Source organism: Hippocampus zosterae, chromosome 19 (assembly GCF_025434085.1).
Source record: "Hippocampus zosterae strain Florida chromosome 19, ASM2543408v3, whole genome shotgun sequence".
Classification (NCBI taxonomy): Eukaryota; Metazoa; Chordata; class Actinopteri; order Syngnathiformes; family Syngnathidae; genus Hippocampus; species Hippocampus zosterae.
The window spans coordinates 5,411,356-5,437,327 of record NC_067469.1 but is presented as its reverse complement, the minus strand read 5'-3'; the positions used below and the strand labels follow the sequence as shown (position 1 = coordinate 5,437,327).

Below are 25,972 nucleotides of genomic sequence, written 5' to 3'. Positions count from 1 at the left end.
AATGCAAACGAGTCACCGAAAGGGCATTTTTGCATTTTCCAAGGCTTCTTTATCTGCGTATTTTTCCCCGATGAAGAGGATGTTGCGATGCTAACCATAAAACGGCAAACAGAATGTTGCAGCTTGCGATTGACGAGCACCATGTCAAAATTTTTTTTTTAAAAAAGCCACTGACATGAGTCACCGCTGTTGTGAACTATTTATTTATTTTTACCATTCATTCATTCATTCATCTTCCTAACCGCTTGATCCTCACTAGGGTCGCGGGGGGTGCTGGAGCCTATCCCAGCTGTCTCCGGGCAGTAGGCGGGGGACACCCTGAATCGGTTGCCAGCCAATCGCAAGGCACACAGAGACGAACAACCATTCGCACTCACACTCACACCTAAGGACAATTTAGAGTGTTCAATCAGCCTGCCATGCATATTTTTGGAATGTGGGAGGAAACCGGAGCACCCGGAGAAAACCCACGCAGACCCGGGGAGAACATGCAAACTCCACACAGGGAGGTCGCAGCTGGAATCGAACCCGGTACCGGACCTAAATTTATCCCGCCCCACAAAAAAATGCAAATGAATCGATAAAAGCCACCAATCACCCGTATATCTATTTCTTGTGTTCTCATCTGCCATCGCGAATCCTCACTCGAGATGAATGAACGGATACCAAGCGGGGCGTGGCGCCACCCCGCCCTGCTTTGTGACTCATCCCGCGAGTCTTGCTTGCACGCCGGCACGTACGCACGCCCGCGGAGCTTTTTCCAAGGCGTTTGTCGCTTCCCGCGCACGTGACAAAAAGGATCTTGCCGGCAGCCTGCGACACCCCTCGCTGAGGGTGCTCAATGTGTGTGCGTGTGTACAGTAATTTGGTGTGTGTGTGTGTGTGTGTGTGTGTGTGTGTGTGTAGTTTTGCATGGCGCCGTGATTGATGGTGCGCGTTAAAGGGGAGCTGGAGTCACAGTCACGGCTGAGGGACTTCTCATTGTGCTGAGAGCAGCGATATTTCTCTCCGACGCTCTCACACTCACTCGCACGTTTGCACGCACGCACGTTCACGGCAACCTGTCACCACCCCCGCAGTGTCAACGATGCATTTATGACGTTTTTCATATATAATAAATAGTGCCGTCAGTTTAACACGTTATTATCGGCATTCATTTAAGACAATTTTAACGCGATTAATCTTCATGTCGCGAGATTAATGCGGCGCTCAAATAATAAAATGTGCTTCAAGTTTGAATAACTGCTCCAAGTGAAAAACGTGAATGTAAAATTGAAAGTCAAAATTGTTGTTTGCATTTTTCACAAAGAAAACTGATCCGCGAGTCCATGTTGATGAGAGCATTAAAATGGGAAAAATAGGATGAAATTTAGAATAGATAAAAATCTGATTAATTACGGATCATTGGGAGTTAACTATGAAATTATTCATTTGATCGCGATTAAATATTTTAATCGTTTGACAGCACTAATAATAAATTCTTAGATTTTCATGAGCGTACACCTGGTCGATAACGAGTGAGATCTCTTTTTTTCCGAGCACCGTAGAGGGAAAAATCAATCAGGTGTACCTTCCGAAAAACGAACGGTTCCTCGTTGTATGCGGGATTGAGCCCATTGTTCATCACCATGCGGGTGCGAAACTCTTTGCGTATGGTGTCGGTCGGCAGGCCGTACATGTCCACCTCCACGTAGGTGCCGATCTTCTTATCTGACAGGAACTGGCCTGAGAACACCTGCGTTGGGAAGGGCAAAGGAGTGCGTCCTATGTCGGCTGCGCTGGCATCGATAGATAGGCAAGATGGATTTTTGTACACATTAAGAAAGAGCCTAAAATGATTTGCTTTGATGCGAGCTCTTTCTTTGAATCTCATATGAGGATGCCGAGATGTTTGTGAGCGTATATGTTGGAACAGTGCAAAAAGCCACACATGAGATCACGTTCGCCGGCTAACCTGTACACTGCATGTGGCGGCGATGACGCCATCTACCGGCGTCTCTGAGAAGGGATCAAACATCCGGTCTGACCGCCGCATGAAGTCGGGCTTCAGCAGGTACCTGATGCGCACAAGAACGGGGGGGACAAAGAAAATGGATGAAATCCTATTTTTCACTTTCACTGGATGTCTTTCTAATAGATCCCGAGGGGGGACCGTCATGTGCCCCCATGTCCCATTAGACATAACGTCTGTTTGGCAAAAGCCCCGTGACCTCCTTGTATATTACACATATTACATTTCCAGCATTAACGGTGAGGTCCGAGTCCTCGGGGTGAGTGGGGGCGGCGTTTCCGAGGAGGGGATAGACAGATGACATCCCAGAAAACACACTTACAGGCCCCGGGGAGCACGAGGCGGCGGCTACAGTTGCCAACGGCAACCGCTAATGAGATGTGACAAGCTTTAAGTGATATGAGAGAGAGAGAGGAAGGAGATGCTCTCACCCGCAGGAGCCGTTGTACTCAAACTTTCCCTGGTTCAGCTGCATGGCCAGATCTGAGGAGGAGGAGGGAAAACACACAGAAAAATCAAAAGTATAGCAAGGGCTCACAGTGCTCATCCTCTCGTGCCAATGCCTCTGGCCTCGCACATGGCCAGCTGCGGGAGACGCCATATGTTCAACGGTCCTTTAGCCTCGGGCGGCGGGGCAACAGCTGCTTTACAACAGGCTGGCGCCCGCGATAATGGCATGGCGAGGAAGTGCAGTGTGGCAAAACAGAGACCGCCGCTCGTCTTTTCTGTCCATTTTTGAAAGCGCTTTGCTCATTTGCGTTGCCAGGTACGGACAAAAGAATATGTCAAACTCGAGGCCCGGGGCCCAGATTTGGCCTGCCGCGTCATTCTATGTGGCCCTCCAATGCAAATTCATGTTTCTTGCTAAGTAATAAATATGCAAATTGTCTTCACTTTGAAAAACATTGATATATTGCAAGCATTTCTTTGCTTCCAGACCCTTCAAAATAAATGTAGATTTTTATTAGAATTATTAGAATAGAATTAGATCAAACAATTCACTGACTGCGGCATATAAAATTTCCATGCTCATTACTTCCAATGGAATAAATTGCTTAAAAAAAAATGTTAAACTGAGTGTGCACACTCCAGGGGGGGCCCAGCGTGGCGTGATGAGGTACCTGGGGTCTGAAAGTTGAGCGAGACCATCTGGCAGCCGGCGTTCCAGAAGATCTGAGGCATGTAATTACTGGAGTCCACTCGGCCCCCTTTGGGGTAGATACGGCTCATCTGACGCTTGTTGTAGCTGCGCTCGGGCTCAGGAACATTCCGACAAAGACGCAGCGTGTATGTGCACGGGTGCGTGTTCATGTGTGTGCGCATGGGTGCGCGCTTGCGCATCATGTGCATCGGCGGAACTATTTTTAGTGTGAACAGCTTGGGTCAAGCTGTCCCTTTGGAAGAAGACAGCATTGTGCGGCAATATGTGAGGCCCAATCAAACATGGTTCAAATTTTATCCAACAGCAAAAAGCATCACAAAAAAAACGACAAATTGTTTGATGACCCAAATTCACTTAATTGTCTAATACTATTGTACTAATAGTTTACTCACAAATGTGATGTGATGTGAATGCAAAGCAAAGCGGACAAGCATTTTTTTTTTGGGGGGGGGGGGCTATGTAAAGGTTGGGAAACACCGTCTGTCCCAGAATCCAAAGGATACTTGACAAATTCGATGGCGTTGGTCTTCAAGTAGCCGAGGCCCACCGACTCGTTGAAAGACGACATGTTGTGGTGGATGTTTTTCTCTACGGAGCAAAAGTCACAAGGTCAATGTCAGTACTGCCATCAAACATTCTTTCATGCATAAGCACGATCAATTTTAAGAGATAAACACAAAGTTACCCTCAGCCACATCAAAACTCTGGAACTTGACGGGCTGCGCGTAGTTGACCATGGCGGAGAGGTACGGGTGGATGTTTGTGGTGGCGCCCACGTATGTGTACTGTGCGATCAGAGCCTCCTCCAAGTCCTCGGAGCCTTCGCCGCCCTGATTAAAAAAAAAACAATAAATAAAAATATTTTAAAAAACTGGATCAGGCCCCATGTTCTGCCGGTCCGGATGTGGGGGATGTCAAACGCGAACCTTTTTGTTGTTATCCGGGTCAGATGCTTCAGAGATATCTGTCGTGTCGGCTACTTCCGTAGCTTCGGAGACCTCGGTCGCCTCGTCTTCAGGCACCTGGACCGCAATGGGACGGTATGAAGCGACGGTAGTGGAGCTCGTCTGGTAAAAGTGGCTTCGTCTCACCTTTTTGAGACTGTTGCCGCGCTCCTCGGCTTTTTTGGCGCTCGCGGCGTTTGGTTGAGAGTCACTGTTGGCCTCTTTGTCACTGGCCGCCTCCGAAAGGCTGCTCGGTGCCTCTGAGGTCACGTCCTTCTCTTCAGGCTCCTTTTCTCCTGCGCAGACCGTCATCGCATATTGAGAAAAAAAGCGGCTACTCGAGCGACGATTGTTTTTCATTTTGCGGCCATGTTGTCATTAGAGCGCCCTCTGCTGTCGAATGAAAATGACATTGAAGTGCAACCGTTTTCCGCGTCGTCCTCGTTCTCCTCTCCCATGATGATGGCTGTGGTGTTGGTCTCGCCCGCCTCCATGTGCTTCTTGAAGGCCTCCAGTTGCTCTGGATGACGCGCAACAAAACACGTTAAAACCACCGAATGGCTCGGGAATAAAGATGAAGACGCGTTAGACAGGTGGCGTACTTACTCTGCTCCACTTCCGGTTTCAAGCGTTTGTTTTTGATGAGGATTTTTCGTTTGAGGTCATTGGGCGAGGGTAAAGGACGGCCAGATTCGATCTGCAAAAATTGAACGGTCATACGGTGCAATTGGAGCGAGTAGCTGAAGTGATTCGGGAGAGAGGAGACGTTACCGGAAAGTTGTCCAGTGGCAGCCTCTGGAGAAAGTCACCAAAGATTTCCTCGCAATACTTGGCCATTTTGTACTGTTGCGGTTTACTGGACACACACATACGCAGATGTGCTACACACACACAAAAAAAGACTCGAGGCTGTAATTGCTGAGAAAGGCGCATTTACAAAGTATTGGGCAAAGGCCCTGAACTGTGTATGTGACACGGTGACAATTGTACGCCGCGTCAAAACACGACGTCATCGCAACAGTGCAACATACCTGCAGTGGTTCTCAAAGGATAAAATAACAGGAAACTCCGAGGTGACAAAAGCTGTGTCTTTGATGGCCTGGATGACATCCTGCGTGGAATCACGGTGCATGTAGTAACCAACTTTATCCACAAGAGGGTGCCACCACCCCATGCAAAAATGTTCCCGAAAGCCGAAGTTCACCTTGAACAGGATGTCGGTGCACATGGCCTTGCCGTGAGTGATGATGGGCTCCTGGTCCTCTCCTTTGCCGTCCCAGCAATCCAGCTCAACACATCTGACGCCCACAATCAACATCTGCATACCGAGCCGCTCATGTGGATTCACGTGCTGAATTAACTACCTGCAGCCTGAGAGCAGGGCCTGACGATACATCTCCACTGACGACTTGCCGCCAAACTGTCGGCCTGTCAGGTAGGAGTTGTGGGACGAGCTGATAAAGTAGTGGGCCAGTGGTTGGTCCATGTCCTGGTAGAGCTCCAGGCGGTCCAGGAACACCGGCGCGTTCTCGTCTGACATCAGGTAGCGGCAGAAACCGTCGCTGGACATGCGGCCTGGAGAGGATTGAAATGGATGACATTTCATCAACTTGATTGATTGGTACACATGTCGTAATTACGTTTGTAAGTTGCTTGTGCAATAATGGGAATAATTTCTTAATTTGAATAGAAATTTAGATTTTTTTAAAAAACTAACTGAGCCGTTCTTGCCAACAATATGGAACAACTAGTTGTAGTTTCTTTTGACCACTGACAGATGGCAGCAGAGGTCCACAGAACTCTTGCTTCCGGTTTCATCCCTCCTCCTCCTCCTCCTCTCTCACCTTTCTTCTTTAGCTCTTCATCCCGTTCATATTTCTCAATGATCTGTGTGGCTCTCTTGGGATCATAGAACGGGAAGAGGATCTCGTTGAGCCGGGGGTCCCGCTGATTCTGGGGAGCAAGCGTAAAAAAATGAGAAAAGAAAAGGCTTGAACGAAAAAGTTGCACGTCAGGGATGATAACTCGAACGTGACGCCAAATCACAAATAGATGCTCTCTGTTGTATCACGTGGGATGCAGTGGCCACAGAAACACAACACAGCCAGCGGGAAGCAACAGGATGGAAACGTCTACCCTCCCGTTGCCGTGGCAACACCCATCAGACACTGGCTTAGGCTGAAGCAAGAGGGAGTGAGGACGGTGAGGGGCTGGGGGGTGGTGGGGTGAGGGGGGTTGAGGGATGGCATGCAGAGTTGGCGTTGAAAGAAGTCGCCCTTGGAATTGAAATAGTCTCCTTAATGGAGTCCTATTGGAGACACCGAGGGTGGTGAAGGCAAGGCAAACACACGGGCGCTCACACAAAACGTGCCAACTCTCTCAGAAAGACACACCCACGCGGAGAGAGAAAAATAAACAAATAAAGCGCTTACTTCATTGAGAAAGCTGACTAACTGGTCTACTGTTAAATAATCACTTTTGCTTCCATTGCTGCAAAGGAATCGATTAGAAGAGAGAAAACAAAAATGTTAGGCGTCTGGAAATGGTCAGTCGTTCACGCAGCAGGCAGTCCATTCACATGATTCGGAACAACAAGCTCTTCGGGTTTTTTTTTTTTTTTTTTGTGGGGAAAATTTCGTTAGGTCGAAGATCATTAATGCTTTGAGAAGTGGGTTAGAGGCTTTCGTTAGTGCGGCAGGCGCAGCGACAATGTTTGTCACAATTATTCGCAAGAGGATGCAGCGGTCGGTGGGTAAGCTAACGGCGATTCTCGTTTTGGCGAAGCTAACGTGAATCCGACGCGGCGCAAGGGCACTACGTTTTGTGTTCATTGTCAAGGTTAAAAAAAAAAAAGTCAGCTACAGTGGAACCTCCGAAGTCAACTTGTCTGTCGGGATTTGTCCACAAGTACACAAAGTGCGGTCCAACGTCTTAAGAAGAAGGAAGACGGATTCGCACATCTTCTTGAAGAGGTCCTCGAGGTCCGTGCGAGGGCAGATCTTCTGCGTGAGCGCGTAGAAAATGTCAAAGGTGAACACCGAGGGTTCGATCTCGTCATTCTGCGGGCAAAAAAAAAAAAAAAAAAAATCGTCATTCATTTAAGCTTCAGCTTGCATGTTGCCGCATGAGAGAGCCCACCTTGCCGCTGGGAAGGCCCAAATCTTTAAGAGCCTGGAAGATGCCCTTCTCCGTCTTGCCTGACGCAAACGTCCGGGTAATCCTTGGAGTTGGAGGGGGGGAAAAAAAAAAAAAAGAGTGAGTGGCATAAAAAGGAGTCCGTGCCTCCGTGCCAATTGGCTCTTACCCTCTCACGGGAATCTTGCCGTTAACATTGGTCAGGACGCACATTTTCATCCAGCTGAGACAAGGGCACACGGACGTATGACACAATTTAGTCGACGACCTGTACGTTGCTCGGCTGCCGGTTGCACTCACTGCTTCTTTAGGCAAGTCATCGGACACACGTTGTTGGCCTTGAAGTTGTGAATCACCGACCTCAACCCCTCCGTCCATTTCTGGACACACAAGACGGCAGGAGCTGCGTATTAGGAAACTAACTAAACAAGCCATTAAGCAAGATGACACGAGCTCTTTATGGTGTGTGTGTGTGTGTGTGTGTGTGTGTGTGTGTGTGTGTGTGTGCGCGCACACGCGCGCGCGCGTGCGTGTTGATGTAAATAACTCTATCATGTCTTGAGGTCTGCTACGACGGGCCACGTGCATGCCGGAAGGTGCTGATGGTGTCTTGGTGAGTGTGTGTGAAAGCGTAAACCTGTGGGCAAACACGCGCGTGCATGTGTGTGTGTGTGTGTTGATGAATAAATATCGGGTCACCCCGTGGCGGCAAACACTGCAGAGCGTAGACATCCTCGATAAAACCACACACGGCCTCTTTTAAGGCTGGAATTGACAGTTTCTAGGCAATTGTTATGACTTTTGTGACTTTTCAAGATTTAAAAAAAAAAAAATTATTCAAATGACACAAAGCTGTAGATGATTTTAGGAATTAATATCAATTGTGATGTCAAATTAGCTCGCTTGGCTGAGAATTCTTGCTTTCGTCGCGATGCTAAAATCAACTTGTCTGTTTGCAAGTGAGATATAAATTCAGCTTTTTTTTTTTTTTTAAGTGAGCTTAGCCGACTTTATTTGCATGTTGCTGTTGGGATGCCAACAAAGTTGTTTTTATTCTTACCGAGTTCAGTGAGAAATAGCGACAAGCAGCACATTCTTGAAAACAAACTCACCCTGGCCGTGTCTGGGTTCTCCGCCACCATGAACATGAAGCTGAGGTTAACCAAGTCGGCGCCGCTGCAAATGCAGATGACGCAGCCCTCCAAGTCCGCCTCCGTCTTGCCCGTGGCCTCAAACGACGACAGGATCTTTGGGTCCTGGCATGGGAAAGAAGAACCAAAATCAGGCGTATATCTCCTAATTTTTCATTCTTTTTTCCACAACTGAAAAATGGACTCAAGTATAGCAACAAGGTGTTTGTACTTTATTACTTCCCACCACTGCACAACACGCGGCCAATCACGTGCGCTATATGAAATTGTGTTCAAGTGTGTGCGTGCGTGTGTGTTAAGGGTGAAAGCAAGGCACCTAGCAACAGGCAGAGCGAGGCCAACATATTTGCAAACCAAGTGCCATTCGTCTCCCGCGTGGCTCATTGCATTATGTCTGCTTGTGTAAGTAATAACGTTAGCCTCGCAGGAGAAGCCCCCTCATCGCGCCTCACGCAGCACGGCTACAGCAACAAGAGGAGCCAATATCTGGCCACAGCATCTTGATAGGTGGCCTTACATGCACGTACGCACGCACGCATGCATGCATACACCCCCCCCCCCCCCTCACACACACACACCACTTAGGGATAAAACAAGCGCACGTCTGCTGAATGTCAACAGTGCAGAGCGAGCTGCTAATGGCCACGTAAGCCGCCTCAAACCTGTGTCGTGCAGGTGGGCAACTTGATGGCTTGCTTCTTAATTCTACATTACGGGGGCCGTCTGGACACTGTTATTGATATTTCATATGTACACCACACACGTCTCTCTCTCCTTTTGTCTGTCTGACATTTGCACCTCTATCTTCCTCCATATGATCAAAAATAAAGAAAAGCAAGCTGGCTTCCAACATGACTATTACGAGCCGCTGTCTATTTCGACCTCGCTCTCATATCGTGGCATAATGAATTCTCAGAGAGGAACGGTGTCTTCTCGGTGTCAGCTTTTGACCCGAACGTGCAAACTCCTTAACCCGGTGCATCAAAAATAAAAGCGCAGCTCTCGACATAAATAATATCCCTATGCTGCTTTTTCATGACTGCGGGATGGGGGGGCTTTTTCCTCACCCTGGGGACGGCGCCGACACGGATACTGTTGATGAGGGAGCACTCCAGCACCTGGCCCTCCTGCGGGGGAGACGAGGTCGCGGCGAGGAAAGGTAATGACAATTAATGAGCAAGGAACCAGACATGCGTTTGTCTTAAATATAACACCTCCAGCAAAATGAGACTCTTATCAAAGCTCAAGAAGAACTTCATTTGTGGGTTTTAAATGGGTGCTCGCCGTAGTTGGTACCTTTCCTTCGCTTTTCCAGGTGATGAAGAAGCCATACTCGTCCACTTTAACCTGACAATTGGGTTCAAAGATGTACGGGTCCTGAACAGAGGCAAAATAGTTCATTCATCAATCCATCAGTGGATATTTGGACGCGTTCTCTCCCTATGGTTTAGATGTTCGCCTATTGTGGGCGGGCCTGGAATACGACCGTCAAAAAGTATATAAACAGGTTGCTGACGGGCTCGCGCATAATAACAAACAGTAACTCTCTAAAGAATCAGTCACTCAGCGGGGTGTCGCTTGTGGGAGAAGAGAAAAAAAATAAAATCCATGCTGTTTAGCATATTTGCTTGAGTGTGTGCGCGTGGGTGGAGGGTGTAATTGGCAAAGGCGATTTAAAATCAAGACAAGAATATCGCCTGCGGGCTTTCTAGTTTCCGAAATGCCGACTGTTTATTGGCTCAAATTCACACGTAAAAATACAAACAACGGACTTACGGCTTGTCAGCGAGATGCCAGGTTTACCTTTGCTCTGAGCATTCAATTGATGTGCAAGATAAAAGAATACTCCAAAAATTGCACAGGTGATATACCCGTAGAAAACCGCAGATTTTTATTTTTTTGTACCTCATCAAACCTGTCGAATGGGGCGCCCTCCTGCATGAACTCGGGCACGTGCTTCTGCCAGTTGAACTCGTACGACTTTGTCATGGCTGCTCACCTGACCTGCGACACAAGGCGAGTCACGCAAGTCGGACAATTAGTTGAACATCTGCAAAATACAGTTGGCATAGGACACGGAAACGTCATTTCGCTTCTTTTTGGGTGGACTGTCGCGAAAAATCGAATATTCGAGAACAAAACGACGTGTCATAAACTGTGACTCCAATCTTGATCGCGCTGACAGCTCTCGTTTATCTTCATTCCCCGGCTTTTATCGTTTTTAAAAAATTGCCTAACCTTGTTAATGCTCTTTCCCCCCATTCCAGCCTGACGCAATATCGCAGCTCTCGCTGTGGAATGCGGCGCGATTAACAGCCTGGAACATTTATTGATTCGATTTGAGTGGTGTATATCTTTATTTTTATGACTATTTCAAAATGGAGACACTCTTGCAAGGGGGGGGGGCAGTTTCGCCTCCCGTGGTCACCCATGAAAAATCCCTACTCGATACCGAATAGATGGTGTGCGAACAGGCTTCATGCTAAAAAACAAACTAAAGAGAAGTCAGTAAGAAGGGCACAAGCGGGGAAAATAAGCACAGACAAGTGACAAGAGGCGAGATGCCACAAAAAAAAAGTGGCTGGCGATCAGTCGGGGGGTGAGACGGGTGAGGCAAACCGCTGTATGTGACAGAGAGTAGAAAGAGGCCAATGGGCGGGGCGGGGGGTGTCTGCTCTTGATGGGGGGCGATGAACACTGGCATGCCAAGAGCAGATGAAGCATCTTTTGATGTCAAGATACGACTTAACTCACTCCCTGCCGTGGAGCTTTTTTCTGTTGGCCACATGGAAGAAAATCATTTCACCGACCATTGACGTCTAATATTTGTCGTTTGTAATGTCATGGTAACGACGAACAGATCCCCTGTCGATGATGTCATTGCATGAAAAACAAGTCCATTTCGCAGCGGATTGAAAGCCTGTGTTTGTTTACCAACTGGTATTTCCTTCCCGTTTGCTTGTTTTGCATCACGGCTCCACAGCGCGCTTGGCAAGTTCATCGCGCCCGTCAACGGCGAAATAAAACTAAATGGGCCGAGTCCATCTAACCCAACGCTCTACCATCTGTGGCATCCTACCGGGAGACCGTGAGAACAGATGAACGAGGTGTGTCGAGAGGTGGGGGGGGGGACATTGACGCTTACGTCCTCTGCTGATTAATGACCAAGACCGGGCAGGGAGTCAGTACAGAAACCCAGAAAAACAACTTCATGTCAGTGCACTTGGCCAAAAGCATGGATTAGCATAAAATGATGAAAAATGAAAGTGCTCAAATAGTATATTATTGGACTTTTAGGGTTTTAAGCCTTAACAATCTGGTTCCAGTACCGGCACAACCATTAGCTCGACAACACCTTAACTCATTCAGTGCCAGCCAATTCTGGACCAAGTCTGAAAAGACGTTTAAAACCGTCTTTGGGAGTGAATGAGTTAATGGATAGAAATTTGAATTTGTTTATCATTCTTTTTTTTTTTATCTCATGTATACTATGAATCACTTCACGCTGTGATCATTTAATCATTCCAAAAAAAAATCTATATAACAATATATTTATCAACACGGGAAAGCCCTCAAAATGGCATTTTATTCCGTAAGTAAATCCAGTTGTGTTTTACACAGCTAGAAGAAGTATTCCGCAATTGAACAGATGGTCTTTAACATCTGATTAAATCTAACGAATAATCCCAAATCAGATTGTAGCTGGATCCTAATTTAGTCTAATTGGGTTGCGCCGTCCTGTCGGGGTTGCGCTAGGCTAGATCTCCACAGAATGCGTTAGGTAATATTTTCCCTGAGAGATGACGCAAGTCCAAGAACAGCTTTGGGTTGCGGTCGTACCGCGCAGGTGAGAGACTGAGGCGGGAGCGAGTAAGGTCCGAGCACCGTCTGCCCAAAACCCTGACAAGGAGATAATTACAAAAGATAGAGAACACCCAGCGGTCCCACACCTCATAAACCAAAATGAGGCTACATCCGTCAGGCAGTGTAAAGGTTGAGAGAGGACGGGTTCAATTCGCCTTAGGTGCTCAGGACGAGTGGCATTAAGACTCGACAATTTCATTTCTCTCTTTTTTTTATTGATTCTCTACAGCCAAATGGAACCGATTGTTGAAAAACGGCGTCCCGAACCAACAGAGGCAAAATAAGAGTACCTTATTTGGCCGCAACCAGCAGATGCGCTTTTAAATTGGTCTCGACCAGTTTGCGGTCGAAGGAACAACATGAGATGAGCTCCTTTTGCTGGAAGATATTTGCCCTATTTGTAAAAACAAACAAAACATGACCCAAAAAAAAAAGGGTTAGGGTTACACATATACATGAGTGACATGTCATATGAAATGCTCTTTGTGTCAGATTTCATGTTTGCCTTGACTGCGCAGCGCATATCACCCATACGGGTCCGACATTTACACAGGGGGGAAAAGTTCTCTAATCCAATATGAGATTTTACGACTGCAATACGGCCCGTGTTCTCTGAGCAAACAGCAAATATGACAGTGGAAGCAAGGCAGCCATCTTTTTTTTTTTTTTCTTTTTCCTGGCTCATGAGTCAGTCAACAGCAGGCTGAAGGTGCAGCAAAGCAAACACGGATGGAGATCCTTCCCTGGCCCTGTGACACGAGGGTTGGTACCAAAAGTGCGCAGTTTGCTCAATAAAGCAATTGAAAGCGCCACCCGGCAGCTGTGTCGTTCCTTGACCGGTCCATTAAAATATGTTCTAACTAGGGGTGGTAAGATATATTAAATTAGCAAACGATGATTGTATTATTCTGGGTGGGCAATTGCACACATGCTGTTGCGTAAGCCGGTTCTGCTTGGTAATAGACGCAGTGCACTTTATCTTTGTGTGAAATGACTCCAAACTTTGGACATGCAATGTCTTTTATGAAGAAATATTCATTGTGACATCCCATGGATTACACGTTGTTAATACTTTAGAATTACAACTCATGCAATTCCTGCTAGACCCGATCTCCTTTTTCCCCTGCCTTGCATTACCGCCACCATATATTTTGGGGATGTTTCAAACAGGTCAATTTGACCCACAACATAAGAGGTTAAAAGCTCCCTTTTCTAAACATCACATTTGTTCGAGAGATTTTTTAAGTACAAACGCATTAAGATCTTACCGTGTTTGTAAAAACCACTAATCCGCATTTCATGTCAACCTAAATCAGACTTTAAAACTGTTTCAAGGAAGATTGCTGTGACCCAAGCGAGGCCTCCCCCCAATGTTTCTTTTTGCCTATTATAGTTCACCATCACTCACGGGTCCCCGGGTTACGTCATTCATTTGCTGTTCTAAAAAGTACCAACGTGACGAGTTCCAATGTTGCCTCAAATATCAATCATTCGTTGGCTTAGCCATATTCAAACATGGCCGTGGGGGCTAATATCCAGTACTAATTCCCACTGGAAGATGTCAATTAGTTGATAAAATACATCCATACAAACACCCAAGACCAGGTATGGCCTAAAGAGCTCTACATATAGACTTCACTATCCGCACGCTGCCAAATTGAGCTATCCAAAGAATTTAACACGTGGCTTAATGGACGAAGCGTCTCCCTAATAAATGACGGCCTGAAGCTTTTACTGAATAGAGGATACTAAACTGAATTTGTGTGTGTGTGTGTTTGCTGAGCTGAGGGCAATAACATCAGTGAAAGAAGGCTTTTGAGGAGGTGGTGGGGTGAATGGGTTGAACGGGCGGTTAAATAAAGTCTGTCCTCGGGTTATTTGGGAGCACGTTGAATGGAAGCAAGCGTGGGAGTGGAAGACGAGTTCAATGACATTCATTTCATCAATATATTCGCAACTACTGTTGGGATTGATGGATGCTGACCGAGGACAAAAAACAGGAACACAACATAATAGGCGGGGGGGGGAAAAAAAAAGCTAAATCGAGTCAAAATTCTCACAACGTGGACAGGGTGCATTTGCCTCCAAACTGCATGTCGTTTCAGGCTGCGCTGGCACGCGGCGAACACACACACACACACAGATGGCCTAATATTCATACAATAATCTTTCCTGCTGGCATGTGAGGACACCGCAATCTAAATGGACAGGCTTAAACCTAATCTGAGCACGGATGCGTTTGTGCCCGACTTGGAGGTGACAAAAGGTGCCACAGGCGAGGACAACCTGCCAGCGTTGGAATTCTTTGGTCAGAATACGTTAGATAACAAGGCTTTGGCCTCCAGAGTGAAAACATCAAATTATACCCAAATTACCGTGTTACATCACGCGCGGTCCCCACTGCTGTAAGAAACTGTGTGTGTGTGTGTGTGTGTGTGTGTGTGTGTGTGTGTGTGTGTGTGTGTGTGTGTGTGTGTGTGTGATGGTCTCGGTGATAGCAGATTAGGAGGTCAAAGGTTCAGTTTGCCCAACTACACATAACTTGAGGAAGGCTCTCCTGAAGCGCATTTGCCCTAACATGGTCAAAAATATTCAAAGTACAAACTAAGGACACCCCTCCCCCAAAACACACACACACACACTAACCAAAGTGTACAGTGGTATCTGAGACGCTTGCGATTTTAATGGAAAATGATTTCAACTTTCCACAAGGTCAACTTTCAGGCCCTCCTGACTTAACGTACCTAATTGGGGGCTCTGTCTTCAAAGAAACATTTTAAAAAATGAGCTTTTTAATGTCTTGCAAAGCAATAGATTGGTCTCCGGGGTGCCAACTCGACAGTCAAGTGTATAACTAAACAACCAAGTGAAAAAAGAAAAAATAAAGATCTGCCTATTTCTGAGAGAGGGTCTGTAAGAGAGCCATGCACCCGTTACTAACTAGCGGAGTACACTACAATGCATTCCACCTGGCCGCGGTACAGTAATGTTAAGTCTGAAATGTGAGCCGATGATGCGGCTGCTATCCACAACATGACCCCAACGAGGGGAAACTTGCTATAAACACGCTCGTGAGTTAGAGACAGCAAAGGGGAAGACGGGAGGGGAGGGGGGGGAAAGATGAGCTGGACAAAAATAAGGGATTTCTCCCATTGCCCAAATAAGTATGAATTGATAGAGAATGTGCGCATCCCTGCTAGGCTCGGGGGCTGAGGAAAATAGAACATGTCCATATAGAGAGAAGGTGGAGGAGGAGCAGCTCCGAGGTCCAGGGGTCACATGCTTCCCCCGTAATGTGAGTCTTGCGCTGGGCTCAACCTACTGTGAGAGGGTCCCGAGGCCAACTAGAAGGAATCATTGCAACTATCGCCGCCACTTGAGTCACACCTTGAAAGTTGACTCTCATTCTGGCAGCGACTTGGGAAACTGGAAGGTTGCGTGAGCCGCAAGGGACTGACTTGCTCTGGACCGAGCAGCTAAGAGCTTAATATGGACCAAAATGACGTGGGGGGAATAAATTCAAGGCCACAATTCAGGCGCACCTCCGTAATTGTATAAATATAACGAAGGCCCTTGAGTATGAAAGCGACTATCTCATAGATATCCTCTTTTTTTGTAACGAGTGTTTCTCAGGCAGACGGCGAGATGAGCTGGAGGAGGAAAACCTGCCTGACAAACAAACACTCCACAGAGGTTGCTCATCTCTGACCCAACTGGTCGCCATAGCAACCCGCGGGCCAGTCATGGCCTTCAGTTCGCCTGCTTATAGCGGCGACATCATGCAGATGTCGCCGTACACCACACACACAACTCAATAACAAGTACACAGACAAACATTCCTGTGATCTGCACCCCAGTGTGTATTTATACTGACAGGGACGGGGGGGGGGGGGGGACGGGGGGCTCACAAGGCCACCGGGCCTGAGCGTTCCCTTGGGCCTTGACACAAATTGCTTGACCCATCATTAGACACACATACTAAGTTATGTTTCCATCCCCACCCGTGGAGTAAACACTTCTCGTGTTTGTGCTGCTTAGCGAAAGTAGTCGATTTGAATGATTGCCTTTAACGACCCCAGTATGATGCCCAGGACTTGATTTCAACTGTATCATTGCTGCATTTTATTCATGATTAGCGAGAGGGAGGCAGATTTTTCATTTGTACACAACTTCACAGACCACAGTTAATATTCTCGCATTTCAAAAGTGACGTTATCTTGATGTACTTACCGAGCAGGGTGGGGCGGCAAAATGAGGGGAGGTATAGGGGGGAGGAGGGTAAACAGCAAAGGCCAGCACGAGACCACTCTGAAAGCAGAAAAAATAAAAAAATAAATAAAAGGGGGTCATGGAGACAGCGAGAAGAAAATTTAATCTTTCTTGAGTGTAATCACGCTGCTGACTTCAGTCTCATGGTGTACACTTACAGTAATAATAAGGGCGCCTAGAGGGGGTTTCGTGGGCACATGCGCATGCGCCCGCACACACACACACACACACACACACACCCGAGGTACAATGGTGATTACTGTTTACAAACGATCGTTCTTTCTCTGCATTAGTTTGCTTTGCGACATTACAAAAAGTACCAATTACTGTAAATGCATTTCAAGAAGAAGACATTTGAGGAGATAAAGCGCTCAATAATTCCATGGCTTTTCCCAAGCAGGACAGGAAGTGCTTGAGGCCTGCTTGGTAAAAAGAAAAACGGATAAATGGAGGCAGCGCGGGGGCACAACACCAGAAGCAAAATGCCATTTCCATTCATTTCAATGGGGAATACTGATTTTTGATTGCATTTTTTTTAATTTTTAGTTAGGTGAGCAGTTGGGAAACAAATGGAACCGATATAGACCATCGAGATTGAGACCGCGTTAAGGACGTACTGTACCGTATAGGCGTCGACCGTATTTGGATGGGACACGACGTGTGCAATTACCATTAAAGCGGCAGTCTATGTGAGGATTTACGAGGTGTACACAGAGGCAGAGCCCCGGCGGCGTCACTTCACCATCGACAATGCCGCAAGGGATTAAAACAACGGGTGCACAAAGACTCACGCGCACTCAGACACAAACACGCACACACACACACACACCATATCCCACAGGTATCATGAGATGGGACACGGCGAAGTGTCATTCGCTCCCATGTTACCTGGAATAGGCTCTTCTAAATATAACGCAGCCTCACAGACTACCTGATGTTTTATGCAATCAACGCAGAGCGCAGAACTCCACCGAGGCAGATAGATTTCGACCACGAGAGTAGTTTTACTGAAAATTCCTGATGTACCGAGTGATAGGGAGGAGTTTTGAAGGACGATAACATCCATTAGCGGGCTCATTGCTAGAATAGGACTTGCTTGATTAACATTTCCTTTTTATTTAGACGCAACACCTTTTCACTCTATGTACAGAACATTTTTGTTGTAATTTTTTTTAGACAATCATGTCAGGTCAATGAACAACCAACGGAAATTGTGGTTCCGACTTGGCTTCTCTGAGCTCTTTGGAGGTCATAGAAGCCAAGGTGGCAAGGAAGGACGTTTTTACAAGTGACATCAGTGCTAGCAAAATACATTTGGTGGTCTGAATCAAAAAACATGGCCCTGTCCCTGGTGTCTGCTGGAATATCAGTTGCCCCAAACACCCCGCGGGGGGTTATTTCTCAGCCATCTTCCCGTTTCATATGGCTCCTCTGGGACATAAAACGACGGCAGCGCTCTCCAAAGCAAATACGCAGGTTTTTGTCATGCAGCTGCATCCCCACAGGCCCGCTGGGAGTTTTTTTTTTGTTTTTGTTTTTTTTGCCGGATTGGAAAGAGCGGCTTTAAGGCAGCGGAATGGAAGGGACGGTTTATTCTGGTGTTTAATCAATTAAACAGAGGAGCGCAATGGGCAAAGGGTCTTTGGGGTTCAAAGGGGGACCGTTTTCCTGCTGAGGTGAGTTAGATTTGCAACATGTTCTCTTGTTTGAGAGAACTGCCACAGCCGCAAAACCTGAGTCAACTGTACACGTTTTAGTAACCTTTCAATGGTCCTAACTGTCATGCGTGAGTAAATAGAGGTGAGCCAGTCTAATAAGAATAAGTCAACGACAATAAAATGCTCTTTAAACACCGCCCTCGGTTGAAAACGAAGAAGACAAACACGGGACCAAGTTTCGACGCATAGGGTGGCGAGCTAGAGAAGCAGCCAGTCGACGTCTTTGTCAGACAGCGCAAACAAGAATCAAAGGCTCCACGGCATCCGAGACAAGTCAGTGCAAATCGCAAAAAAAGCTGATCGATACCGGCAAAGAGACCCGCAAGGATGGGAGCAAAAAAAAAAAAAAAAAAAGGAAGTAGAAACCAATCCAAATTTCCGTCATTTTGGTAGAGGTTCACCTCAAGACAGGTGGAAAGGCCCAATGTATGAAGAAATAAAGGATGTGCTTGTGATCCAAAAAAAACACACAAGCTCATTTGTGAAGCATGGCGCAGGTTTGGCCTCAGGCTTGCATGCCTACTTCTGAAATCAGCTGACTTTATTTTTATTCATGATGTAGCTCGTGGGGGAAAACTAATAAAAACGTCACTGTGTCATCGATGACAGAATTTTAACAAAGTTTAAACTAAAAGATAGAGAAAAAAATGCAAATAGGATAAGACTCCAAATAAAAGATGCACTTTGAGGTCTGGTTCTGTCAAGGTTTTAGGCAAATCCACGAAGCAGCAGAAGAATCTGCAGCAAAGCCTGATCATAAGTGGAACAAATGAATTATTACATCCGGCACGGACTTATAAAAGCTTGTCAGGAGCCAAAGTTTCAATTCCAAGGTTGGAGTGGGGAGTTGAGACTCGGTCATTTTTCTGTTCTTCCACTGAGCGAGTCAGCAAGAGAACACGGATCGAATCATCAGTTCCCGCACCTTGAAAAGAACGACAGCGTTTCCTTGTCCAAGAATCAAGTCAGCGTCGCACCGAATGAGCGTTTACTCATTCGTGAGTGATTAAAGGAGAGATGTGGGCCACTGTATTAATAACCGGATGGATAGAAATGTGTTAAAAGGAGGTTAAAATGTTTTTAAAAAATGCCTAGCTGGTCAACGGAAAAAAAAAAGTTGAAAATAATGGTTTGGTTCCAGAATCGATTGTTATTTCTATTATTTCCTTTGGGGTAGTCCTGGAATAGATTTTTGTTCCGCTGTATATATCGTAAAATAAACAGTGGTTACTTATGCTTTACTTTCATCGTTGTAATTTAAAAAAAAAAAAAAGAAGAAAAAAAAAGTGGTCCATTTCTTTTTCTGTTAAAGAATTTCTCAAAGTAGCGTTCACGAAACGGCGATGCACTTTTCCCAAATGTTCACCGTTTGTTATGACAGCCTCCTAATAACGGATTTATACGCCGGGCCCTGATGTTTGTTTAAACGACAGCGACGAGAAGTGGCTGCTGACGAATATCTGGCGCTGGCTTGGGAAATCCATTGCCCCCACCGCCCCCCCGTTTATAATACTCAAATGCAATCCTCGGGTTTTTGTTTTACAAGCAATAAAGTTCAAAGGACGGTTGTGAAAACGCAGGCCATAAATTAGGCTCAATCCTTTGGATGAAAAGCGAGGACGGCGGCTTTGGATGATGCAAGTCAATCGGCACGAACGCACCACGCGCCACATATCGATGGATAAATGTTACATAATTATTTATTTTGCTTGATCTACAGTAATAATAATCTGTGCTCTTGCTATTTTTTTTATTTTTATTGCTGACTTCTACTAAAGAGCCTTTAGCGGGCCGGCTGTGTGTAATAATAGCAATCCAGCAGAGGATGGGACGCCGTCGAGTATTGCGACGTTCTGGAGCGAAGGTCGGCAGTTTAATTGGAAGAGCACAATTCATTCACGTGTATCCCCACCGTGGACGCAGCCATGGGGGAAGATGGCGGGTGTTCACGTGTGTGGGCATGCATTGAACAGAGCGCTAGCATAAGAAAAAAAAAAGACTGATAGCTTTTGTCGCCTTCAAGAGGAAAAAAAAGTGGACGACAATTACAGCTACGTTAGCACTAAGTAGCTGCCTGCTTGTTTTCTTCTTTGCTATCATTTCTTAAATGACTTTAAAGATCCTTTTTTTACAGGACTTAATTTTAGACTATGACTCGATAACTTCAAGACATGATTTGAGAATCTGATATACAGAGAAGGCGTAAAACACCCGAATGCTAATCACGCCCTCGCAGGCCTTGTGCTACACATGATGTCATCATTAATACAGATTACATAATACGCAGAGAACCTCGTATGGGGAGCTATCACTTCCCTGCCTCATTACGGCATCCTTCTGGGAAGCTTCAACGCAGCAGCAGCAGCAGTGGCCCTGTTTCGCAGTGACTGTGTTGTCACGGTGCGGCGCATGCACACCACGCCTTACACACGATGACGTAAACTGACAAATCTGGTCAAGTTTCTGCATAGGATGCACAGTTCTTAATTGGTATCGGACAAAATCTGATGGATGAATGAGATGTTAAAGGCAATGGGCAAAATGGTGGCTTCAAACCAAAATGGCAGTCTTCCTGCGTGTTTTTGGGCATGGCTTCTCGAGAATGTTTTGTGGCTCTACTCAGACTCGCCTCCCAAATTTCACGCAGCAAAATAAGACTGTTGAGGCTGAATTTTGCCAAATCACATTTGAGTTCTGGTTTATATCAATCTTCGTTGACGAATTGTTCGCTGTCTGCCAAGGTGCTATGTAGTGTAAAGTGAGTTTGGTGGAGTCAAAGCAAAACAAAATACAATAAATTATCCAAACAACGCCTCATATCGGGGGAAAAAAACAAACCCGCAAGTGGAGTAACACGTATCTCAAGGCACCACAATATGAGAAATGTCACCAAAATGGTGATTTATTTGGCCTAAGAATAATGACGAAGCAGTTTCAAGATGTAAAGGCCTAATATCCAAGAAGGAAAAAAAAAAAAACAACTCACCAGTTCTGCATTAATTACATTCAGCGGGAAACGCTCATATCTCGGCCAGCCTGCAGAGACAAAAAAAAAGGACATACGGTAAGAAGGGGAGAGTATTTCATCAATCACGCCATTGGGGCTTATTTGGCTGCTTTACAGTCGGAAGCTCGCCTGGGAGGAGGCCGCCGGTTCCCTCCCGTTGGGGAAAAGCATGGCACAAATCATAACGCCTACCAGCAGCGGAGTCAGACACGCGCCTTATCAGAGCAAACAGGCAACAATGAAACCTTGTCACGGATGCCGACGTGAAGAGAAAGTATGGAAGTGACTCGATGGGACTGGAAGCCGCTCACCTGAAGGACAAGCAAAGGAGGCACAGAAAAAAGCAGAAGGAGAGAACAAGTCTCCTCTCATAAACATGCCCCAATTACCAGTATGGATGGTCGATGTGAATGAATAAACACCACATCTCAAATGGTAATACTAAGACTGATGTGTTGCAATATGGCACCTGTAAAACTGAAAGGGGACGTAAATAAAACGGCATCGCACACCACTCACATGACGCCATCTTTGGGAAGATGGTTTGACATGAAGAAAAAAAGTTTCTGGAAAATGCTACACAAAGAGTTGGGAGCTGTTTATAGAGCAAATACACCCAGCGGCTTGCCTGCGGGTTATTACACTGAACAAATATGGAGCACTTAATATGCCGGGTGCACGTGAACAAACACTTGTCACACCGAGCAACAGACATGTTGCCATTGACGTTTGCTTCGGGAAATTAATCGCAACAGAGCAGAAAGGAATACTGTTTGTTATAATTGAAACTGACGAAAACATAGCTATCATAACACAGGTTTGGGTTAACATACGTCTATTTATAATATCGACCTTTTTTTTTGGGAGAAATTGTGACTTTTCCCAGTATGATAATGATAATTTCATTTAAAACCCTCCATTTTATTTCATGTTTTACGAGAATATCCCTGTGCTTTACGATGTAAAATGATGAACTTCACAATTTAACTCTCATAATGTTAACGACTTCATTCTTGTAATAATTTTGTCCTGACAATATAACTTTAAATTCCTAATATTTCAACGTTAAGCCTAAAAAATAAAATATTCTCTTAACCTGAAGACTTTATTCTCATATATTAATTTTTTCCCCCTGGAAATGTTTCTTATAATTCAACATTCCTCCAAAATTAGAGGTGTATTTTCTGGGAATATTATATGTTTCAATGTTTTATTTATAATTGTATCCTGGGAATATTATACTTTTCTCATATTTTATATATTCATATATTATCTATAATTTATTTTTATATCCTGCACCTCTCCAGTTTCAGGAAAACAACACCAGGTTGGGGGGGGGGGGACAAAAACATCCTGCAGGGTTCCTCGTATTGCCTCCATGATGCTGGAGGAGAGACCTTGAGCAATGACACCTTGCATGCAGCAGTATTATATGGGACACGGACACACACACAACAAATGCATAGCACCTCCGGTAAACAACCTGATAAAAACAAACACTCCAGCAGCCTTTGCACGGCGGGCACCGGCTTTGTCATTGCCCGGCTGCAGTCTGCCTCTGTCCCGCTACACGGCTAGCTGTGCCTTCCCCTCACCGCCACTACCCTTACAGACCGCGGAAACATCAATACTCTCCCCCCCCTCTTTTGCATTTAAAGCCCCCGCGCGCTTACACGTACACACGCATCGAAACAAAATGTGTCACGTTTTTTTTTTTTAACCTGCTAACGTTTCAAGCTCCGCGTACGCTAGCAAGTTAGCCATGAGCGAAGAACTGTCTCCAGCTGTGCGTGGAATAAATGTGACGCGAGCTATCCTATTCAAGTTTTTTTTTTGTATTCTTAAAAAACAACACGAGCGTTGCATTGCAAAAAAAGATCTGCAAAGGATCGTTTTAAACAAGTACGAGTAGCGCTAGCTTCTTAGAAGATTCGCAAGCTTTTAATGTGTTTTTTATTTTTATCCACGAAGAAGAAGGATGCTGAGTACCCAGAGGAGTCCAACAAGCAGTCCAGTGCGACTCGTTCCCTCCCCAGCTATCTCCTTTTTGTCTTCCCGCAAGTGCTGCTGCTGCTGCTGGTGGTGGTCCCGGCTCGTGGAGACGGAGCAGCGGACGTCCGACTCACAAGCTGCTCTTCTTTTTGTTATGCTTGATTGTAAGAGGGGGTGGGCGGGGTGGGGGGTAGAGAGAGAGAGAGATGGAGAGAGAGACGGGGGGGGGGGGGGGGTGAGTGCGCGGAGAGTGAGTCATCCAGCCCAAGCACATCCAGCTCCTCCCTGCCTGTCTAACAGCTGACGAGTGGAGCCGCCGTCCCTTGATCCGGGCAAACACTAAAAGCGCGCCCCCCCCCCCCCCCCTTTGCACGCACAATAGACTGCACATGTCGCCAAAGAAATACAGTAACCAATTTCTAATGATATGCGTGGGAGCAAATGGTGACAACACGGATCTTGAAGCTTGGAAAATACAGCCCCAATAGTGAATTAATAGAAAATGTGCTGCATCCAGCACAGGAATGTCTTGATCCCATCGCCAGAAATTCTGTCTTAGTTATGTTCTACTACTTTGCTGTATCCAGTCTTGAGTTGTTGCAAGGGCAATCTCAACACATTAAAGCAAGCTCGTGGCCCAATGTCAGAATGGTTGATGTATCGACTACGTTCTCGGGATGTTTGGCTGTATCCGGCGCAAGGTAGTTTGAGAACTGTTCGGGAAACAATTAAGTCATGATAATTTCAAGCCATTCTGGATTGACATTTTTTTTCTGGGTGGTTTGCGAAGGTCTTGAGCTGATGCAGGGTTCAGTGAAATCTCGAAAGCATTCTGAAGCAAAATGAGCCACCAAAATGAGGAATGCCAGAAAACTACTGTATGTCGTCGTGATGTTGAAACGCTGCTTTGCTGCATCTGGCATAAATCATGATTTGGCACCAGCAATGTTCGAGATTGTAATATTAATATCATACAGGAGCTGCTGCGACGGCCAACGAAAAAGGCAGTAAAAACACAGGCCACGCCCATCACTGTGGCTGTTGAAATGACATGGAAAAAAGGCACGCGCGGGGACATTTTGGAATTGTTGTGACCTTGAAAATAAAACGTGCGTTGTCGAGAAACAATTTGTAAGGAATTGTGAAAACCAAAAATCAATACGTAATGATTGTAACCTTTCCCGGCACTGACGTTTTGCATGCGGACAACAATGAGTCACTCCTCCTGCAGCACAAACTATACCATAACACACACACACACACAAACATGAATGCAAAGTGACAATGTTGCGCAAGCGGCTTGACGGTGGCGCTTAATAGAACATCGCAGAATATTGGCGCAGCAAACAAGAGTCAGGACAATGGCTGCAGGTTATTAGGCTGAACCAATAACACATCGCAGTCACGCAACAGGTTTGAGGACACGTCACACATAGAAAGGTACTCGCTCGTCACATTGTCACTGATCTGTCGAACTGAAAAGATTTTTTTTTTAAAGCTTTTCCTTTCAGTAAATAGTTCATCTTTCAGACTTGTGTGACTGCCAAAGTTTTTCAAGGCTCAGAAAAAGTTTTATGAAGAAAAACACAACAAAAAGCGTTTTTTTTTGTGTGTGGGGGGGGGGGGGGGCGGCGTTCCGATTATACATATCAAATCACAATTCCCGTGCTAATTCGTATGCGTATGCTGCATTCTCTTGTGTGTGAATGTTTCTCCTACCTTAGTCGCGGCGTGTTGAAGAGCCTCATTAACGTCCACTCCAAGGACACCTCGTTGCCATCCTCCGACTACGCTTACGTAACATGCTCAATCTTGTGAAAACTGGTCACTGGCCACTCGTTAGGGGGGCGACCTGAGAAGAGGGGGAGGCTACATATGTTGAACACAGTTTATGCTTGCGACAGCTTCCCTAGATGAACCAAAAAAAAAAGTGAAGTTATGCTAATATCAAGGTTAGGGTCCCAAAATGGGCTTTGAAGGTTTCAAACGAAGCTTTTCAGACAGCAAAAGCAGACTATGATCACGGGATTTATCTGTTCCTGGTTCAAACCGTGGCCATGATCAAAATTTCATGAAAAGTACAGAGAGCGTTTCAAATCACATTCTGAAATGTAAATGGGCAAAGGAATGTCAAACTCACCCTTCACAGTCTTCAGCATGTGCCTGGGAGGTGAGTCTGAAACAACTCACTTTTTCGTGAAAATCATATTCCTCTACTATTATTCGTCATCACAGAGGGGAAAAAGGCCACGTGCAGAAGGTAATCCATCAGATGCTCACTGAGCTGAAATCTCTCATCCGCTGCAGCAAACAATCCAGGCAGCGTGTTTGCAGCAGAGCTTGTCCGACAGTCAGTCGCCTTCCTCTTGGGAATTCTTTGAGAATTGTTGTTGCCAAGGCAATGGCAGGAAGTTGGTGGTTAAGGGCTTCCCCTTCTCCCCAGGCACACACGGAATCACCACCCCCACCCCAACCATCATCAGTGCAGCAGACAATGTACACCGTGTCACAAGTGTCCTTATGCAACGTTTGCATTCGTCACTATGGAGACGTTTACGATTATACGTCGTAAGCATGACAGCTGTTGATCACGGAGGACCTTTCTGCCGCATTGCTTAACAGGTTTTCTTAAAGGTGAATAAACGGCAAACGCCATATATCTATCTATACATGCACAGTTAAAAAAAAAAAAAGCAAACCCAAATTCAGCCTTGGAATG

The 25,972-nt window shown here is 45.9% G+C and overlaps 1 protein-coding gene across 3 annotated transcripts in view; it reads right to left on the bottom strand.

The window, feature by feature from the left end:
• Positions 1–23,423, bottom strand: part of LOC127592380 (1-phosphatidylinositol 4,5-bisphosphate phosphodiesterase beta-4-like) — a 28,869-nt gene extending 5,446 nt beyond the window's left edge. For 2 of the 3 annotated variants that reach the window (XM_052053083.1, XM_052053086.1), the window contains exons 1-27: positions 23,251–23,423; positions 21,241–21,290; positions 16,498–16,575; positions 10,309–10,407; positions 9,700–9,780; positions 9,471–9,530; positions 8,365–8,508; positions 7,553–7,632; positions 7,422–7,475; positions 7,256–7,337; positions 7,076–7,176; positions 6,550–6,607; positions 5,962–6,070; positions 5,482–5,692; positions 5,322–5,415; positions 5,149–5,228; positions 4,889–4,973; positions 4,724–4,814; positions 4,542–4,637; positions 4,265–4,413; positions 4,100–4,195; positions 3,859–4,003; positions 3,677–3,761; positions 3,133–3,257; positions 2,443–2,494; positions 1,955–2,057; positions 1,571–1,735 (exon numbers count right to left, since the gene is read on the bottom strand). In XM_052053083.1, coding sequence (XP_051909043.1) covers positions 1,571–1,735; positions 1,955–2,057; positions 2,443–2,494; positions 3,133–3,257; positions 3,677–3,761; positions 3,859–4,003; positions 4,100–4,195; positions 4,265–4,413; positions 4,542–4,637; positions 4,724–4,814; positions 4,889–4,973; positions 5,149–5,228; positions 5,322–5,415; positions 5,482–5,692; positions 5,962–6,070; positions 6,550–6,607; positions 7,076–7,176; positions 7,256–7,337; positions 7,422–7,475; positions 7,553–7,632; positions 8,365–8,508; positions 9,471–9,530; positions 9,700–9,780; positions 10,309–10,392 — 2,430 coding nt within the window. In that variant the 5' untranslated portion in view covers positions 10,393–10,407; positions 16,498–16,575; positions 21,241–21,290; positions 23,251–23,423. The other variant, XM_052053085.1, reaches the window with a different exon arrangement.
• Between the last annotated feature and the right edge of the window lie 2,549 nt (positions 23,424–25,972).